This window comes from Onychostruthus taczanowskii, unplaced genomic scaffold (assembly GCF_017590055.1).
Source record: "Onychostruthus taczanowskii isolate IOZ18803 unplaced genomic scaffold, ASM1759005v1 scaffold25, whole genome shotgun sequence".
Classification (NCBI taxonomy): Eukaryota; Metazoa; Chordata; class Aves; order Passeriformes; family Passeridae; genus Onychostruthus; species Onychostruthus taczanowskii.
This window is the reverse complement of record NW_024499796.1, coordinates 4,851,520-4,872,220: the sequence shown is the minus strand read 5'-3', so window position 1 is coordinate 4,872,220 and position 20,701 is coordinate 4,851,520. Positions and strand designations below refer to the sequence as shown.

The 20,701-nt window shown below is 50.2% G+C and overlaps 1 protein-coding gene across 1 annotated transcript in view; it reads left to right on the top strand.

Annotated features, from left to right (window-relative positions):
* The window catches only part of MEGF9 (multiple EGF like domains 9), a 50,336-nt gene that overhangs the window by 16,487 nt on the left and 13,148 nt on the right, over nt 1–20,701 (top strand). The window contains exons 3-4 of the mRNA XM_041406697.1: nt 7,511–7,703; nt 20,246–20,385. Coding sequence (XP_041262631.1) covers nt 7,511–7,703; nt 20,246–20,385 — 333 coding nt within the window. The remainder of the gene's footprint in view (nt 1–7,510; nt 7,704–20,245; nt 20,386–20,701) is intronic.

Sequence of the window (20,701 nt, the reverse complement as noted above, 5' to 3'; positions counted from 1 at the left end):
ACCCAGCAGTTGCTCATACAAAAGGTTTGACCCTGTTGTCCCTGGTCTTGCCCAGAGGAGTCTCTGGGGCCCTGCTGGGCAGGGTAGGATGTGATCAAGGGGTGTTACCCGAGCTCATCCCCCAGCTCATCTCTGTTTTCTTGCTGGTTATTCACGCAGCACAACTTTACAGCCCAAACACAAACAGTTGGAAGGATGGTTCCTGCTCTGGGTTTTCTCTGAAGAGCCTTAAATCTCCCGTAAATTAACGTGTTCATTCATTAGTTGCAACTCCCCAAAGCACCGAGCAAAGTTTGTGAGTTTAATTACTTTTTGCAGGAATCGGAGCACGCAGAGCCTTCAGCAGATGATTATAGTTCATATTATTCATGCAGCTCTTCATAATCCCTTTCTCTGCTGGGCCATGGTCGATAGAGACTAAAATTGGAATCTGCTCATAAATTCCCAGCCCCATCCCACGTGAGGTGTCTTGATCTTCCAGTGAAAGCATTTTGCTGACAAAACAATTCAGTTTCCTGAGAGGTGCCACGCAAGTGTATCTGTCAGGAGGGTATGAGCTGCCAGGGTTCTGTGTGCTGGTGGGGAGGTGTTTGCCAAAGTTAGTTTTCACCCTGTTTATCTCTAAACCCGGAGTTAGGCTGGCTGTGTCACACAGTGGGTGGTAAAAAATACAGAGATTTTCAAACAGAAACATGGAATATTTATATGGTTGTAGACGTTTGTGGAAATATTAGTGGTGAAAATTTAATCAACTCAAGTAGAATGCCAACAAAACTATTTTTAAATTAATTAAAAGGCTTGGATTTTTTTTTTTAACTGTGGAGGTTTTAATCCTCAAGTATGTATTTGGTCTGTTTGAAGTTACTGTAGTTTCTTGTATCATAAACATTTTAGGGCCACATTCCTCTTTGTGCACAGTCTGCTTCGTAAGAGACCCCGGAGGGTTTGTCTGCCTGTGGAAACTTATTGTTGTATAGGAATGAATAATTCCTCAGCTGCAGCTGTGTAATCCCCCCTGCACAGCTTTTCTGCCCTATTACCTGGATCTTAATGACTCCAGGACCCCTCCTGCTTCTCCTGACATCTCCTTGTCCCATCCATGGGAGCTCCTCAGGTGTTGTGTTCCAGCAGAGCTGTGAGCTGGGGATCTTCCAGTGCAGGAGGATTACTGAGTTAATCAGAATCCATATTTTTCTTTTTTTTCCCCTTGATGTTTACAGGCCTTTATCCTTTAGTCTCCCAAGACAGCTTTACACCTGTGAGTCTGACTTTTGATGCAGGTTTACTGGGGAACGAGCATGTTCAAAGCTCTCTGCACAGGTTCCTGACTTCTTTAGCATCAAAAAGGAGGAAAAAGCAACAAAATTGCTCTGTGTGGAGGAGCTTTCAGGAGCTCCTCAGAAACCACATGCCTGCAGGTTGCATTGCAGGTGCAGGGAAGGAATAAAAATAAGCAGTCCCAGGGAGTGAGCAGCCTCTGCCTTTGGGGAGGGTCTCAGGGTGCTGGTTTGCTCATGGCTGGGGAGGCAGGAGTGATCTCCATCCCTTTGGAAAGGCGGGGGCTGACACAGTTGAGGCTGAGCTGGAGTTTGGCTGAAGCCCCAAACCTGTCTGCTTCAGGCTGATAAAAAGTGCTTGTGCAGCTGCTGGTGACCCCAAAGTTGGGACCTTGGCTTTGTGCTGATTTCCAAGTGATAAGTGAGAGATTTAATCTGATACCATATTCCTCAACAGATGGGTTTAATCCTCTAATGACATTACAAGTGATGTATATGAATTGAGAAATTGTTGTCTTTTCCCCCCTGTTGACCTGTAAAAGCCTTTTATGGAACAACACAAGTGACTCTAACATTCTTAACAGCATTAATGTGAATGAAGTTCTCTTCACCATCAGCCCCTGACTCTGCAGAGCCTGGAGCTTGATGGAGGCTGTGAGTGCCCAGAATGTGGTGCACTCAGTAATAAAGTGAATGCAAAATAACAGAAGACACTCCTATACATATATAAATTTTTTTGGGAATAGGCAGAGATACTCTTCCTACCACTCTGGCTTTGCATTGTAGCCTCAAGTGAGAGTAAATTACAGGTCTGAGCACTCCAGTGCACCTTCGTGATGCAAGAGTTGACTCTTATTTTGTGCTGAGTGCTGTCTGGGTGGGAATGAGCCCTGGGACTTGGCAGAACTCCTCTCTTTGGGAAGCTGCAGTGCATCAGCTCCTCTCTGGCTTGTTCTTGCAGGAGCTCTTAGCCCATGGCAGATGTTCCCTGGCTCCCTGGGGGAGAGCTCAGCCAGGCTGTGCCCTCTTAGATCTGCTGCAGCTGTGGGGAAGGGTTGGAGGCCAAAACATCCTTGCACTGGGATAACAACTCCTGCACTCAGAGCATCAGTGGAGTTGCATCCAAGTGAGGAGTGATGGAGCTGAACCCAAATTCCAGGACTAGACTGGACCACACTGACATGGTGCGTCAGAGACATGGAAGAGATGGGCTGGAGCTTAGGGAATTGTTTGACAAGAGCTGGGTAGGATGGGGCCTTCCCTTTCAACAGCTGGCTCATGCCTGCTGTCACTATGCCATGCTGGAACAGCACTGTCCTGACCCTCATCCCACTGCTGGGGGAGGTTTGGCACATCAGTGCATCACACTGAGGGGATGAAATGTCTTCTCAGGAGGAAGGGAAAGAGCCTCTGAGAGGCAAGGGGGAAGACACAGCAATGGTGCAACACAGCTATGCCTTTGGCTGTAATGAGGAGAAATTCCCAGTGCAAAGAGCAGTGTCTAACTCTTTAAGGGGGATTGGTGTGTTTGGGGGAAGAGCTGGAGCTGCTGCCATCCGAGCGGTGCACACAAAGAGAAAAGAGAACTGCCAGGCTGGCTCAGAGCAAAGCTTCACCCACCCAAGAAAGGCCAGAAGATGCCAAGAGGACAGGGCATGATCCTGACTTTTCTGGACAGAGTTCCAGGCCTTTCCCATCAGGATGCTTCCTCCAGATCCCCATGTTTAACAGCCACCAGTGGACCTGTCCTCTGTGAGCTTTTCCAGTCCTGCTTTGAAGCCATAGGTATTTCTGGCAGCCAGAACATCCCCTGACAATGAGTTCCACAATTTAATTACAAGGGGAAAGGAAATGACTTTGGATAGATTTTTAAACCTGCTGCCTGATCCCTTTATTCCTGTCTTGTCAGGAGTGGTGCCTGCAGAGGGATTGAGAAGGGGAAATGGAAGAGAAAGTAGGGCTTGAATTTGGAAATGAAGTCTGGGGAAGAGGGAAAACTGCTAAATTAATATAAAACAAAGCCTTTCCAGGGATGGGATGCTGTTGTGTGCAGTGGTTTCAATCCTTTGGGATACCTGGGGAGTATTTGGGAGGTGGGGTTCTTACTGGGCTCTGTTGGCTTCAGAGCTGCAGGTGGCAAACTGGGGCTGCACCTCTGGCTCCCAAAAACCCAACAATACCTCCAGTTTAGAAATATTTTTGGGTTTTTTCCTCTTAATCTAGTCTGGAGAATAGAAAATGTCTGTCTCCTTGGGGATGCTTTTGCAGCAGGACAATAAATAGCATCTGTGGGCCTCCACAGCTTGTTCTTGCAGCTGCATGTTCTTATAACCAAAAATGTGCACCTTGGGTTTTCCAGGTTGGCTCCCAGGTGAGTTCATTCAGGATCTGCACTGGTTCAGGGTGTCCCCAGCTAATGTGGTTTCACAGAGACCTTCGTGCCTTTCACAGTGTTGGCTTCTTTACCCTTTGTAAATATTTCACCTGTTTTCTAAATTATTCATTCATTAAGTGGTTTGGAAGGGAGGAGGAATCACGCTTATAAAATGTGTGAAAACTTAAAACACTGCAAAGCTGAAAGGATGTGAAAAAAATAATTAGAGGAAGGATTTTTACATCAGAACAAACCCTGTTTAAGTACTAGGAGGAGATGGGAGATGAAGGGATATGGGGTCTTGATGGATCTGGCACAGGCTGGGATGTTGCTGGGATTTGCAGAGTTGGGGTTTGCATTAGGATGGGATTTGGAGGCTGAGATCTTTATTAGGAGCGGACAGGGGAGCTGGTACAGAGTTTGAGGTGCCACACTGAGGGGTCACAGTGCACCCTCAGACCTGGAGGTTCCTGGTTGTCTTAGTGCTATCTACAGCCATGGTGTGGATCCAATACAACATAAAAGAGCTATTCTCCAGTTTATTGGTAACTTAGGGCTTTTGCACACTAAAAATGAATCGATTTTAGGTTGGGGCTAACTGAAATTGGATGTTAAATCTGTCTCCACACAGCAGCATGCCCCTTGCTTCCCAAATGAGGAACCTTTCCTTCCACTCCACCTTCCTCCAAGCAACAACCAGTGAAGGTGAAATATTGTTCCTGAATGGAGATGTGTTTGGTTTTTTATGGTGCCTCTATTCTTGGACTTCAAAACATCCTTATGCTGTTAATTAATTAACGCCTGTCCATCCCTTCACAAGCAAAGGTGGTGGGTTTTATCTGTGATAAACATGTAGCTTTGTGGGGAAGGAGGGGAACCTTGATGGTTTAGCAATGGGGAACAGGCAGAGACGAGCAGGGCTTGGAGGCCCTGGGGGGCAGGGGAACACCCTGAGATGGGGAAACTGAGGCAGAGCAAGGATGAGTCAGGACAGCAAACTGAGAAGAGTCAGAGCTTGGACCAGTGCCTCATCCCTGAGAGTCTTTGCCCTTGGCTCCCTTGCTGATGGTATTATCCCAACCTCAACACAACCCTCCAACCATGACTGTGCAGTCTGGAGTGGCACAGCCCTGGGCTCATCCACCCTCTTCATTCCTTTGCCTTCACAAAAGCTCTCAGTGAGGTATTTTTGAAGGTTATCTTCAAAAGCAAAACATCGGCCTGAGACAACTGAATAAAGGCTCCTAAAACCCAGGCTCTGGCCAGAAGCCAGGACAATGTTCCCTAATTTTCTTCTGTAGGGCTCATCCTCTCTGCTGTGTTCCCAGAGCCAGGGCAGATGTTCATTACCAGTTCCTGTTCTGGCTGAGGACCGTTCGCACCTTCTGCCACCCGGCTGCAGTGGGGACAACAAAGTGTCCTTTCAATTAGCCCTCAGGTTTTCATGGCCTGGTACATCCTTGAGTAGCCCTTGATCTCAATGGAGTTCAGATTTCAGTGCTGCTGTCTGAATCTCCTCCACTGCCCAACCCACACAGCTCCGGGGCGTTTTGGGGCTGCATCCATGTGTGAGCAGGGCTGGATGCATTTGGGATGGGCAGGGACCATGTGGGATGCTGTTCCCCTACCTGGGACCACCATCCCTTCCCAAAGGTCTCTGGGGTGGTTGGGGGAGGTAGGGTCTTCAAGGAATTGACCCTTTTGGGAGACAACTTCTGGATCAGTTGAGTTGTGCCTTACCACACCCTTGGGGTGATTTCACAGCAGACAGGCTCAGCTGCTGTCCCCATCACTAGCAGAACCAGGCTCCACCAGCCTTCCAAGCAAAAAGTGTTTTGCCAGTGTTACTTTGGATTATTGCAGCATTTCTCACTCTCCTGGGGCGCTGGCATTGCAGTGGTGTCTGCATTGCAGTTGAATTTGGCAGCTAAGGCAGAGCCTCACCTGAACTGGGGCAATTTTGATGGGCAGGAGTGTTGGATGGAAAGCAGTGGGTGCTACAAAGTCAGATTCAAGTTCAAAGTGTTGCCATCCTGCTGGAGCATAAATGATGGGACAGAGCTCCATTGTGCTGATGGGGATCATCCTGAAGCACTGCCCCACTCCTGCCCTCTCCGTCCTGCTATCCATCTGGAGTGTCAGGATGGTGGCTCTGGCTTTGATGCTCCTGGAGCACAGGGGTGGTCACCACATGGAGCTGCTCATCCCCCTGTGTGGGACCTGCCCTGTCAGTGCCTCCCCTGCCATTAGAATGGACACAATGCTTGTTTTCTTTCCTTGATCAAGTCTGGCAGGTCCAATGGCACCACATGTTGAGTTCTGAAAGGGAAATTTGTTTTGATGCATGTTTGACAAACTCCAGAGTGCTTTTGCTCAACAAGCTTTCGTGGTTTCTGCTCTGGTGGAAGGGAGAAACCCAAGTGCCCAAATCAATATGGTTCTGCTTGGATAATTGAGCTGGGAATTTAGTTCATTATGTGAAGTGGCTGTTGAAGTGGATGATTGTGGATCTTGAGGTGTTTGTCCTATCTGATAGTTTGGATTGAAGAAAATTTGGGTGTAATTTCACAGGTGTATGGGGACAACATGGATTCTGTTGGGATCCTGTGGTGGAGTAATAAAGCTAAATAACTCACATTTCTTTGTATGTTAGAAGAACATGAATGACAAGGAAAAGAGTTTTAAGTCAAGATTTTTTAGGATGGGGACCTGGCCTCTCCCCTCTCCCTAAAGTGCCCTGAATACTGGCTCTTCTCAGGCAATAATAAACACCAGCAGTTGTGTAAAGCCCCTGATGCTTTATGCACTATTTCTGCAAATAATCCTTGTTTATAATTCAGTCTTGGCAGAAGAAGACTTTAAATTATTAAGGCACTAAATATTTTGCAATGAAAGAACAGAGATAAAGCTCTTGGCAGAAACAAATTGCCAGGGAGAAGTTGTTCTCTTCAGTGCTTTTGGGGCTTTAAAGTATTACAAGAAATAACGTGTGGAGAGACTGGGAATTCATCACTTGATCAAAAGATTTGCTTCTCTCCTAAAAAAGCAGCTGTTCAGTGCATGCTTTCCAGCACCCCTGGCAATACAGTGTCCCCAAAGACCATGTTTGGGTCCCCAGAGCCAGCCCCTCTCACCACAGGACTGAGGGTGGTCTGTTTTAGGTGGTGGAGATGTCTGTCCTGACTTCAGCTCTACCACAGCTTTTAAAGTACAGTTTTCATGCACTTGGTGCTCCCCTGAGGGCAGATTTTCAGGGGATTCTGTATCCCTTCCTCAGAAGTGGGAGATGCTGACAGTTTGTCATGTCAATGTATGTTCTGTGGTATCAGGGCTGTTCCAGTGGTGTGGGGTGGAGGCTCTTAGAATTAATGACTTTGCAACCTGTTGCTGATTTTATCCTGATATTACACACTTATTGCTTGTCAGAGGGTGGATAGGTGTGTATTTATACATAAAGTTATTTTGCACAGCTACATATTTTAGGTAGTTATACCCATAATCTTGTAGCTCTTCATTGGAGAGATTTCAAGCATGAGCTGTGGTGGTGTTTCAAACCCCAGGGTGCTCCCATTGTGGTTTTTGTCCATCATCTCAGCATTTTAAAGCAAAAATCATCCTTAAAGTGATGATGGGGGTATGCAGAGAGAGTGGTGATGCCCTGGCACAGGGTGCCCAGAGAAGCTCTGGTTGCCGCATCCCTGGAAGTGACCAAGGCCGGGTTGGACGTGTCTTGGAGCAGCCTGGAAGCTGTCCCAGCCAACAGCAGGGGAGTTGGAATGAGATAGGCTTTAAGGCCCCTTCCAACCCAAACCATTCTGCAGTTCTGTGGTTCCATGCCTCTGTTTCTCTTCCCTTGCAGGAGACCTGTGCAACTGCAGCTCGGTGGGCAGCGCCGGATGCAACCGCACGACGGGGCAGTGCCTCTGCCTGGCCGGCTACGCGGGGCCGCGCTGCCACAGCTGTGCCCACGGCTTCTTCCCCCAGCAGGGTGGCCAGCAGTGCCAGCCCTGCAGCTGCAGCCCTGCTGGAGCCACCAGTGAGCAGTGTGACCAGTGAGTAACGCCGTGTGCCACGTGGCTTCTGCGCGCAAGGCGTCGGGATTTGGTGTGGTTTGGGTTTCGGGCAGGAGCGGGTCTTGTTGTCCGTGCTGGTGTTTAAAAGGAAAAAAAAAAATAAGCAGGAGGGAAGCTGGTCTTATAAAAATTAATGAAGATTGTTCTTCCTCTTTCAAGAGATGAATTATAAAAATACCTGTGGTTGTGGCAAAAGCCCTGGCAGCCCCCAGGGGAGCTGACTTGTGTTTTGGACTCGCATGGAGGCAGAACCTCTCCTAGTGCCTTGTGCATCTCTTAGTCCCTGTTGGGCAGGGCTGCCCTCACGCCTGAGCTGGGAGGGGAGCAGAGGCTGGGGTGGAGCACGGGGGCTTTGGAGGGGTTTATTTTCCAAAGGGATGGGTTTTGTGCCAGAGGCAGGCAAAGCTTTGTGCCCTGCCCTCGCTGAGCATTGGGGTGGAAGCGGCGGCCCAACAGCAGAGTCAGCTCCTGCCTTGCCTGGTGTTTACAGGCACCAGAGCTGATGCTTGGAGCTCTTGTATAATGAATGTGTTCCTCTTCATTTCACCTCACCCACCCTCACATCTTGCCTTGTAAAAGCTGGCACGCAATGATTTTCCAAGCAGCGATCTGTCAGCCGTTAGAGACAGTGGCTGAGCTGAGGGGATCTCTGTTCCTGCAAGGTCAGGCTGAGCAGCAGCCTGGCCCACTGGATCTCCACTTTGTGCTCATGGGGACAGCAAGTTTCAAAGTCTCTCCTTGGAGGAGACCTCAGCAACCACCCTGCAGCAACTTCCAGCCTTCCCAGGCTCCTGCTGCCTTATTGTCTTCTAGGGCTGGGTCTGGGCTCAGCGTGTGTTGAACACCTGCAGTTCCCTGCCAGGACAGAGGCTGAGTCAGAGGCAAAACGCTCTGCAGGGACATGCTGCCTGTAATTATTTTATACATTATCTTTTCCCAAACGCCCAAACCCTCTGTTGATGTCCTTCCTTTTTGTTTCAGTGCTGCATTTTTGTGCTTGCATAAGCTCTGAAATTCGGAACTTAAAAGTAGCTCTCCTCTACTAGAGGAGAGTTCTCTAGTTGAGGAGAACGACCTTCTTACTAAAAGAGGTGATTCTTGAGGGTGGAAAGTATGAAGTTTTATCACTTTTTTTTTTTTTTTTTTTTTTTTTTTTTTTTTTTTTTTTTTTTTTTTTTTTTTTTTTTTTTTTTTTTGGTGGCTCTTCTAGGTATAGGAAGATGTGCCTGGAAGCATCAGGGTTTGCCACAGAATTGAAAGTGGGATTTTGGTCAGATTTATTGGAATAGCGAATTGGGCAGAAAGGCAGATGGGGCAAATCTTATCTTTGGGAACTGGGAGAGGAGAGAAAGTGCTGCTGGAGCAACTGGGTTAACTGGAGGGGAGCATTCTTGCCCCAGCTCTGAGTTACTGGGCAGTGGGTGAAGCACAGACATGTCTGGTGTCTCCCCATGTCTCACTGCATGGGGCGAGCCGAGGAACGCCCTTGGGAGCTTCAGATGAGATGCTCTGAGTTGTGAAGGAGAATGAGGTGGAGTTGGGGCCATCTGTGTGGAGCCAGAAACAGCAGGGACCTCCCCAGCCTCTCCTCAGCACCATTTCACAGCCTGCAGGGATGGGGGAGATGCTCATTCTCAGCCATTCAGAAGAGACAGCACAGGGCAAGACGTGGAGGGAGATTTGGGGAGGGGGGATGTTGCTAACAGAGATCACTCTGTTTCCCTTCCCGGCTCAGAGGGGTTTGCTGCAGACAGAAATGACCTCTGGGTGTTTAAAAAGAGAAAAATAGGTCAGTTGTCTGTGTTACAGGGCTAGGGGCAACAGAAGGGCTGCGAGATGGGCAGCGTGGCCTGGTGATGTGTGTGGGAAAGTGGAGTGGGACACAAAGGCCAGCAGGGCAGGTGCTCCCCTTGCTCCTGCTGTGTCACAGTGGGCACCGGGGCTGGCATGGCTGGGGGCAGGCACCAGGGCTGTGGGGCATCCCTGCAGTGGGATCTGGCCCGATGGGTGGGAGGGCCCATTGCAGGGAAATGGGTGTGTGAATGCAGCAAGGGATTTTTGGCTCTCATGCTGGGAGCCCTGGGTGGCTGCTGAGCAGTCCCTGGAGGAGCAGTAGTGTCCCTCAGGCAATCTGTGCTCAGGGATGAGGCACGCAGGCATTGCCCAATACCAGCAACCAGCTACTGTTTTGTTGACGTGGAAAATCCTGTAAGTTGTACAATTTATTTATTTAATAAAGCACCATCCCAGCTCGACTTGCACAAGCGAATTCCTGTGTGAGGCTTCAGAGGAGAGCCATGGCTGTTCCAGTGGGGCTCTGGGTGAAACAGCAGCAGAGATTTTGGACTCTGACCCTTTCTAAGGGTGGCTGATTGGAGGGGCAGAGTGCCCAAAGGCCGAGCCCTCAGGGCACACAAAGATCCCTCTTAGGTTTCAATCAGCTCGCCCAGGCTTTTGTAAAAGTGCCTTTTAAAGCAGCACCATATGATGATTATTGGTATTATTTCTCAGCACGCTCTTGGGCTGGCCAGATGGCAACCCAAGTCCCCTGTTTGTTAACTAGACCTCAAATGCAGACCATCAAACAAAAATTAAAAAAAATCCCTTTCCTGAGGCACAGAGTTGATTTTGGGAGTGAACATTGACCTGACATGCTGTCGCTATGAATGGGCTCCATGGCTGCTAATCAAAGGTCTGTTTTGGTGGTGGTTTAAATTTGATTATCTAGGAAGATCCACACAGATCCCCCTGTGGGATGGCAGAGCATTTCTGTGCTCTGGTTTGGGTGGGTTTTTTGTTAGATGAAAAGCTGTGTGTGGCTCAGGCTGGAGCTTGCTGAGGGGCTGGATGGAGTCTTGGGCTGCTCAGAGAGGGCTGACACATCTTGGGGAGGGGAGGGAATTGTCCCTGCTGTGGTTAACGCCTAGAAACCTCAGAAAAAAGCACATTTCTTTGGGCTGGATGCGGTGCAGATGCTTGCTAAAGATAGCTGTGGCCTGGAAGTGTTCACAGTCCATGGAGGAAGGGTGGAGAAAGAAGCTGAAGTTTCAAGGGCCATGGTCAAGGTCAGAGTGGTGGAGAACGAGGACGGTGACTCATGTGGGTGCACGGGCTGGGCTGGAAGGGCTGTGTTCCTGCTCTGGGGACAGTGACACGTGGGGACAGTGCCTGGCAGTGGCCTCAGCCCATGGGGATGTAGCCCCAGCCAAGAGCTGCCCCCACCAGCTGCATCTCTCACCATCTTTTGGAGCCCTGGAGCTGAAGGCTGTGCTGTGTGTCCTCTGAGGAAACCAGAACCTCCCAGCCTGGTGGGGAGTGAGAGTGATCAGTGCTGCTGGAGAAGGGCAGGCTGGCCAGCCCACATCTCCCCTGTACAATTATTTTCCCATTTTTCCTTCATGTGAGCAGCAGTCCTGTGCCTGAACTCTCATCTCTGGCTCCCTAAGGCTGGGCAGGGAGCCAAGGCAGAGGCAGCAGGAGTGGGCTGGGGTTGGTGGTCTCCAGTCCCAGGGCAGGGACAGTGGGGCTGTTTCTGGCCCTCTGCACCCTGTGCAGCGTTGCCCAAAGTGCCACCCGTGTCCCCAGCTGAGCCAGGACAGTGTGAGCCAGCGCACAGACCTGGGATGAGCAGGGTGAGGGAAGGAGGTTAGTTTGAGGAAGCCTTTAGCTCTGCAGCCCTTGTGCCCTGGTGTGAGGAGCTGAGCAGGTTCAACTCTTTAAACACACCCTGAGAGAATTCTCCATGTAAACCTGGCCTCTGGCTGCAGGGTGTGAAGGACCAGGGCTGCAGCAGCACCATCCTGGATGAGGCAGCATTCCCCTCCTGGGGACAGGAGATGGCAGATGACTCTGCAGTTTTTGGTTTGTTTATTTTTACCTTGCTGGCAGCGCTGCCCCTCCCCACGTGGCACTGCAGACACTGGCCCAGGGCAGCCCAGTGTGACCCAGCTCGTCTGCAGGAGGGCTGACCTGGATTTACCTCCTTTGAGGTGTTTATCCCAACTTTTCCTAGCCCAGCACTTGGGTGTGTGTGGCTCTTCCTTTCCTGAAGCTGTGGGGGCAGCATGTTTAGCCCACGAGCAGCTGGCCCTGCGTGGGAGCTCCTGTGGGTTTGGGATGTGAACAGGGACTGGAGCTGTGAAGCAGAGATGCTGCTAGGAGATGCTGCTGCCTGGCAGAAGGGTTCAGCCCTCAATTCCCTGTTTCCCTGGGAGGTTTTGTTTTTTAAACTTGTCCTGGTTCTAGGGAAGAAAAGTGATGCAGCAGTACCTGTGCCAGGGAACAAGAGGAGAGCTGTGGCTGCTGGGGGTTTTAAGGATCACAGAATCACAGAATATTCTGAGCTGGAAGAGACCCACAAGGATCATCCAGTCCAAATGCTGACCCTGCACAGACACCCCAACAATCCCACCCTGTGCCTGAGAGTGTTGCCCAAACATTCCTGGAGCTCTGGCAGCCTTGGGGCTGGGACCATTCCCTGGGGAGCCTTTTCCAGTGTTCATCACCCTCTGGGGGAGGAACCTTTTCCTGGTATCCAGCCTCAACCTCCCCTGACACAGCTTTGCCACATGGTTTACCTGAACCCAGGTTAACCATCTAAACTGGGTAAGGTTTTTTCAGTTCCCTTAAAAAGCTCTAAACTAATCATACACATATGCTGCCACTGTCCCTAGAGCAAACAGATGCCTGTTAAACTCAGGTCTGTGGATCAATCTAAGTTGCTCCCTCTGCCTGTGCCTGAGTTTCCCCACAAGTAGAAGGGCAGTGGGAAGCAGAAGCTCCAGCAGACAGCTTGAAGGTGATGTCTGGTCTCCTTTGGTTGCTGTGGGCTGAAACCCCATGCCCAAGGGTGCAGTGCTCTTCTTCTTTGCTGATCCAGCAGCCTTTCCTTCTTGCTGGCTGCAGCCAGCCCTGTGATCCTGATTCCTGCACGGCTTGTGCTGCAGGCTTGGCATAAGTCATGTGAGAGAGAGCGCCTGTCACTCATTTCCAGTGGAAAAAAAAGGGGGGGGAAAAAGATAAATACATATAAATGATCAAGTGTTAATTCAGAGATGCTTTGCCCCCTCAAGGGGATCTCAGGCTTTGTGTTCTTGTTAGAGGAGTGAAGGCAGAGTGTCCCTGGGAGCATCTGGACATGGCTGTCCCCTGGAGCAGGGATGCTGCGAGGCCAGGCAGGGAGGGCAGTGGTCATCCCTGTGTGCTGCCTTTGTGGTGGGATTCTGTGTGGAGAGGCTGATCTTGTGACCCCAGCTCGTGGGGATTTGCAAGATCCTGGCTGCTGAGGGTAAGGTCAGCAGTGCTGGACAAAGTGCTTTGTTGAGGCCTTTGAATAAGGGCTGGGGGTCCTCAGGGACCTTGGGAAGCTGGGCAGGGAGAGCACACACTGGGATTGGGGAGCTGGTGGGATGTGGGAAGGTGCAGAGAGACTGTGGGGGCAGCCTGGTGTGGCACAGTCTGGACACTCCTTGAACCTCATGTGAGGCAGGATTTGCTGGGGTTTTTTCAGTGGTCAGGAAATGCAGGTCCATTGAAATTCAAGGTTTTTGTGGAGCTTCACCAGCCTGCAGGGCTGCTGGCCATCCCAGACCCTGGAGGTTATTTGGGGGAAGTGATGGAGTTCTTGTTTTGCATAGAGAAAGTCTTAATTTTCTGTTTGCAGAGTGTCATCACACTTCTGAAATGTCTCTCTTTTGCGTGGGATCTGTCTTTCCATTCTGCTGTATTTTAGCAGTCCAGTAAACACATCAGGCACTGCTCCCCTTTGGAGATGTGACCTTGGGAGCTTAAATCCACAAGGACTTGTGCTTTAAAGCCCCCCCAAAACCAGACAAACCCCCTTCTTCTCTTTAAAAAGACTGCTCTCCCTTTTATAGATCGGATGAGCACAACTGGTGGCTCATTATCTCCCAGTAATGCCTTGTCAGCATCACTCTGCAGAGAACAGATCTTGTTTTGTAGCGGAAATTATTACATGTGGACGTCAGAAAAGCAGAAGAATACCCTGTTAAAGCCTATTTTTCTGCATGGTTTAATTATCTAAATCTCTCCCCTATTCCAGCCTCTCACATCCTTTACATCTGATTAGCTCTCCTCCTCCTCTCTCCCCCACAGGAAGGTAAAGGCACCTGAACCCATTTTTATTCAGTTGCAGGCAGGAATGGGAAATGAATGAGTGACTGGACACAGCAGCAGGGAAAGGTGGATTGTTATCATCTCCCCTATGGTAATTATGGCTTCTCAGAAATCCTGTTATTTTGTGGATTTTCGAGCAGGCTTTGCCATTCCTGTGTTGTCTGTTGCCAACTTTGCTGCTCTGGCAAACACTGACTGCCCTCAAAAAGAAATACGGGCTCAGCTGTTTAAGCTTTTGTGGCTAAATTGTGGTTGGGGGTGGTGCCCAGCCTGTACTTCAGGCACTGCTTGTGCCCTGAGGCTTCTTCTGCTGTCTGAGCAGAGGTCTGGGGGATGGAGGGACCCTTGGGCATAGTGGATGTGTTCAGTGGAGATCAGCCCCATCTCCCTGGCACCCCCACTGATGTGTCCTTCTCTGCACTGAGGTCCCTGGCCCATCCCTGCACATGATTCCCAGAGGTTACTCTGGGAAACCAGCACCCCCCAGCTGAGGTTGGGACTTTGCTGTGAGTGAGGAACTCACTCATGGAACTGTACAGGAGACTCCATCCAGCCTCCCTCTCCAGGGTCAGCGTGGACTTTCCATTGCCTCCCTCCCCTCCTACAAGGGTGCCTCAGCTGGAGGGGACAGCCCTGCCTGGAGATTCCCGGCTTTCCAGAGCCCTGCCTGGAGATTTCTGGCTTTCCAGAGCCCTGCCTAGAGATTCCTGGCTTTCCAGAGCCCAGCCTGGAGATTCCTGGCTTTCCAGAGCCCTGCCTGGAGATTTCTGGCTTTCCAGAGCCCTGCCTGGAGATTTCTGGCTTTCCAGAGCCCTGCCTAGAGATTCCTGGCTTTCCAGAGCCCTGCCTGGAGATTCCTGGCTTTCCCTGGCTCCTGGGGGAGCTGGGGCTGCGGAGGCGGCGGTGGCCAGACAAGGTGGCCCTTTGACATTTACAGAGTGGCCTTTCAGAGCTGTGAAGTGTCCCTGCTCCTGCCCTACAAAACAGCTGCCGTGCCCCAGCACGGAGCAGGAATGTGGCACACAATGGGCCAGTGTTGGCCCCCATAAAGCTCTGCTTCTTGTGCCCTCCACAAAGGGGCTCAGAGCCCGTGCAGGGCTTGGCCCTGACCCCACTGACTCTCCCACAGAGCCACCTCAGCCACCAGCAGCTTTGGGCTGAGCTGAGGGAGTGGGGAGGAGAAACCCAGTGTGGGGCTTTTTCCTGCTCTCCCCTCCCCCGTGTGCTGATATTCAATAACTGACTGACAGAAAAGGCAGCACGTGTGCTGAGAGGGCTCTTGGTATCCTCAGGATGAGAGGATGTAGCCTCAAGCTGCACCAGGTTGGACATCAGGAAGAATTTTTTCATGGAGAGTGTTGTGAAGCACTGGAAGGGGATGCCCAGGGAGGTGGTGGGGTCCCCATCCCTGAAGGGTTCAGCAGAGTGGACACGGCACTCAGTGCTCTGGTGATGATCAGTCAAAGGTTGGACTCAGTGATCGTGGAGGCCTTTTCCACCTGAATGATTCTGTGATTCTCAGTGTTAACAGCATTGCTTTCCCACCAAAGTGTCTTGGAGCATTTGGCTTTCAAATGTGAACTTTTCCACGTTGCCCAGGAAGGTGTAAGAGAGATTTCTGCCCTGGCTGCTGTCAGACACCACAGAAACTCAGCACTAAAGGAGCCCAGCTCCCTGGAGGAACACACCATTTTTGGAGACATCTCTTCTGAATCCTCCTAATCTTGTACAGAATTCTTTTGTCTTATCCCATCAAAGTGTGACAAAGCCTTTTCATGGTTTTTGTTTTAAAGATGCTCATGGTTCAACGTGATTTCCCTCGTTCCCACGGAGTGCTGTGAATTGCGGCTGTGAATTGTAGCTGTTCCAGGGACACCCATGCTCTGCTGGGACAGCTGATGGCCACTGCTGTCACTGGGGCTTCCCAAGGGGACAGGTGAAGCTGGAGATGCCACCTGGAGATGTCCAAGGCAGGGCTGGTGTAGCTCTCACTTTGCTCTTTCTTAGGGCAGTGTGTCCCTGCCCAGCTCTCCTGGGGCTGCTCGGGGAGATGCTGAGCTGGGCAGGGTGTGGGCCTGTGCTCTGTGCTTCAAGGGGAAAACAGTAAATGGATTTGGAAAAACTCTTGTTGTAGGTTTTGCATGGCTCATCTGCAGGGCATGCCCTGATTTGAGACCCATGGAAGCTCCCTCCTTCTCTGTCTCTGCCCCAAAATCTTACCAATCTCAATGTGTTTTGAAAATAAAGGCACAAGAGCTTGGTGGTGTGCGGTTCTGGCTGGGTCTGACATGGCCAGGGAGTCCCTGGGCTCTGACTGGGGCATCCAGGCTTTTCTGAGTGTCTGGGAATATATTCAAAATTAATTTCTCCATTTCTCCTCCTTGGGGAAAAAAAAAAAAAAAGGAAGAATAGGAATGATTGGAGCTTGCTGAGGGTTTTCTATTAGACCATTAACTGTGCACAGCTTGTCTCCCAACAGTCCCTGAGGCCATGGTCCTTCATCCTCCCATCCATCTTGTGCCTGTCATGTCCCTGCTAGAATCAAGACGTTTCTGTGGAGGAGGAGTGGAGACCCCTTGCAGATGTGGCTGCACATTGTGGTCTGTCTCAGATCACAGATACTTTCATGCTTTTTTCCCCTTGTGATGAGGCCTTGAGTTCCCGTGCAGTCTGTGCAAAGTGAGGGCATTGCCCGAGCTCCCAAGGCCAGCCTCTCACCGTGTCCTCCCCCAGCCACCAGACCTGGCAGGAAATCATCTGCAGGATGCTCTGGGGCTTCAGGGGTGTTCTGTTCTCTGTGCCCTGCTCCTGAGACACTCCCAGGTGGGGTCAAAACTGTCTGCAGTCCTCCTCTTTGCCAGTATCCAGGGCAGGGCTGGGGTGTCTCTGCTGTGTCCCCTTGACTTCTGTACCTGTAAAGCTGCAGTCCTGTGTAAAATCCCACCTCAGGGAACATTTGGTTGCCACCAGTGGCACAAATCTCTTGGCAAGTGACAGGATCCTGTGTCTCTTTCCCCTTGAGAGGAGTGGAAGGGAGCTGTGGGAACTGGGAATAAAACCAGGCAGGCTTTTTGCAGACATAATTTGGGGTCTAGGCTGTCTCCTGCTCCAGTATTTTATTTACAGTGCCGTGCCCATGGACTGTAGGAATGCTGCTGCCTGGGGTGGCTGTGTCCTAGTCCAGCCCCAGGCTGTCTCCTGAGGCAGAACAGGGACCCTGAGGGATGAACCAGCTCCTGCCTTGGGGAGGTCCCAAACCTGCCGTGTGGCCCTTGTCCTCAGAGAGTCACATCATTCCGTCTGGATCCAAGCCTTGCATGTGGCTGTGCCCTGACCAGCAATCCCTGCCTTTTGCCAGTGCCTCATGTGCTGGTGATGGTTTTAATCAGTAGGAAACATCTGTAAGGTTGATGGATGATGTGATGGTGATACACACCACCTACATGGTCTCCAGAGTGAGTGTATTCATAAAAACCTGGTAGAAACCAATGCTGGCAGGAGATTTTGATTACTGCAAGTCTGGTTTTATCCCAACACATATTTGTATCAATTCTTTGTGGGAGCTGAATGTTGGCTGGCTTCAGAGGGGTTAATCATCATCTGAAGTGGAGTTGAGTAATTGATGTTGCTGCATCAAAACGTTTCCCTCTTCCCATCCCCCTCGTTCTCCCCACTTCCCCCCAAAAAGAAATTCTTGGCCGATACTCAAAATCCAGTTCAGTTCTCACTGTGCAAGTATTAAACTGTGGGTCTTTTCTTTCAAATTTCTGGATTTTTATGGGCACAATTGGTCTGTTAACAGGATTTTTTTTTTTTGTGGTTTCAATGCATTTATATCATTGACCTTTGCTTTAAAAAGTGTCTGACAGACTTTGCTGGGCTGGAGCTATAAAAAGGAGTGTTGTAAGGGGGCTTTATTCTGTGGAAGCAATGACCACAGGCAAAGCTTTATATTTGCTGAGTGATTTAATTCTTGCACATGCAGGACTTGGCTCTGTGCCATGTGTAACATGTTGAGAAAAGGTCTGTTCAAGAGCCATTCAAACCAAACTTTCCAAACAGTCTTTTTTCTTTCTTTCTTTTTTAAGCTTTCTTTCCTGTTATTTCTAAACTAACGAGTAAAATCAAGGAACTGTGCCCCAAAATGCTGAATTGAGCTCCAGCAGGGTCATTGGGGAAATAAACCTCCTTGAAAGAAATGAAATGGGAGTCTGTGTGGAAGCAGGGAGGAAGAGGAGGATGTCATTGAGAAAAAGGCTGGAGCAGGGACACGAGGGAGTCAAACAGAGCTCTCAGAACTCCAGGAGGAAGCCAGGGAGGGTGAAGATGATGCAGCTCAAATGCTTGATCCTACAAAACCCTGCTCATATGCTGCATCCCCAAAAGATGTGTTTTCAGGCTAAACTTCAGATTTTCCTCCCCAGAGCACATGCTTTTCCCTGCCTGTCCCTGCCCTCTTACAGGAATAGCAGTTGCAGTCAGGAGCAAATAATAAAAAGCTGCTTTTTGTTTGCGCTTATTTTAAACACTGTGACAACGTTTGGATTAATGTTGGGTCTTGTGAAAAGCTCTTTAAAAGTCAAACATTCTGAGCTGCTTACCAGCCAAACATACTGAGCTGCTTACCAGCATGCCTTTGAATTTTGCATCTGCCCGCTGCACTTCCAGATAATGGCCTGGAGAGCAAGGAAACATCATCTTTCTTTCTTCTTCTTGTAATCAGGCTATTAAATATGCTTGATATTTCAGATTCTGCAAGTATTTAATTGTGTAGCCCCTTGGGCTGAGGGCTGTATTTTGGTGAGTAGTTCCTTTTCCTTTGGCAAACAAACAAACAACAGAAATACTGAATTATGCTAATTTCTAACAGAAGCAATGTCTTGCCCAAAACATCGCAATCTACTGCATTTTAGTTAAAAACAACACATCAACAGTGCATCAAACATCTATTAGTTTTAATCAGCAGATTTTTCTGGAGGCTTTTAGGAGCAAATTGTGCCTTGCTCAGTCTTTCCAGGAGCAGAGAGGGAACAATGGATGAGCTTTGTGCAGGCACAGCGAGCCCTGAAATGCTGATTTTAAAAGGCATTTCAAAGGTGTTTAAAAGCTGGTTGAACAGGGTGGAGGTTACACAGAGGAGAGCTCAGAGGGTGATGCAGCGTGGAAGGGCTGTCCGTGGGTCTGTCTGTATCACCCCCAATGCAGGTAAATCCATCTCCTGGAGGTGACCAGTGCTGTTTATTTGGGTTGCTGTCCTGTTCCTTGCAGCAGGCAGGGCTGGGGTTCCTGCAGGTCCCCCGGGGCTGTCAGGATGTGCAGAGGCACTGGGAGCTCTCTGTCCCTTGGCTTGGCTGTTCCCAGTGTGCAGGTGGGATGAGCCACCTCCAGCAGTGGCTGTGCCCAGGCTGGATGGGAAGGAGCATTTATCCATTCCTGTGATTCCTCTGGGAGTTGAGCTAAATGCTGCCAGTGTATGAAGTCTGTTATGAAAGCAAAGCACTGGAAGCCTCTGTGTGGAGAGAGTGGCACAGAAAGCCAAAGGAATGAGGGTAACCTTTGCTTTTTATAGCTCCTGGTATTTGTTTGCTTATGGCAGCCACCAGCAATGCCCTCTGTGTTCACAGTGCAGAGCTCCACCCTCCCTGCAGTCACACTGTGCCCAAGTAAACAGCTCCTGTCTGGGTCAGCTGGAGTGGAAGCCTCTGCTGGGGAGGGGAAAGCCCTCTCTTGTCTCCCTGGCTTTACTGGGTAGAATTCAGCTGGAGACAGGGGCCTTGCCCGAGTGTCCACGGAGAGATGGGGAAGGGATAAATGGGATCATGGAAGAGAAGAGGAGGGAGTGCAGGTGGCTGACACCTGCCCTGGCTGGAGCCAAGCAGGACACATGAGCTGCTGCCCCAGCTCCCAGGGGAGCCAGCAGAGCAGGTGGTGAGCAGGGAATTGTCTGCTCACACAAAAATCTGGGAGGTGCTGCTCAGCATTACATGGAGGGGAGAGGATGACCCACGTGGCTGCTCTGGGATGGTTCAGGCACAGTGACCATGGGTCCTGCAGGACCCAGGGCTGGTGCAGGTGGAGCAGGGACTCCAGAGGGGCTGTGGGAGCATCTGCTGGGGCTGATGCAAGGGAATGGCTCTGGGCCAAGGCTTTCTGGCATGAGCAATGATTTCTGGTGCCCAGCTGGAAATTGCTGTCAGGGCAACTGGCTTGGCAGACATTCATTCTTTCTTGAAGTCCCCATCACTTTTTGGAAATGGTTGCCCCTGGGTTTCATGTCCTGCTTCTAGCAGAAAGGACAAAAGGGAGTCCAAAACCCTGCCTGCAGGTTTGTACCTTGGATGCCTCCCAGTAGAGCCGGGTCTCACTGTTTGTTTTTCCCTCTGCAGCTCTGGGAAGTGCCAGTGCAAAGTTGGTGTCACGGACCTGAAGTGTGACCGGTGCAGTGAGGGCTACTTCAGGTTCAACGAGACCACGTGTGAGCCCTGCCAGTGCAACAACCTCTCCCACACCTGCGACAGCTCCACAGGTGATGATGTCCTCTTGTCACCATGGGGTGCACACTTCACCTGCCCCCTCTGTCTCTGGCTTTTCTGTTCTCATTCAGCACACTTTGCTCTTATCCCCTTCATCTACATCTTTTTGCCTTGTGTACCCAAAATCTTTATCTTAAAGCTGAAAGGGAAATGCAAGGTTGGGGTTGGTCTCCTTTGAAGGAAGGCAGTGAAGGCTGTGTGCTTTAGCCCAGGCTGCAGTGCAGAGCCCTAACTCAGCAGCCCGTATCAAAAACTGGGGCTCTATTGTTCTCTGCACTTACACAAACACACAACATGAGCTTTTAAAGA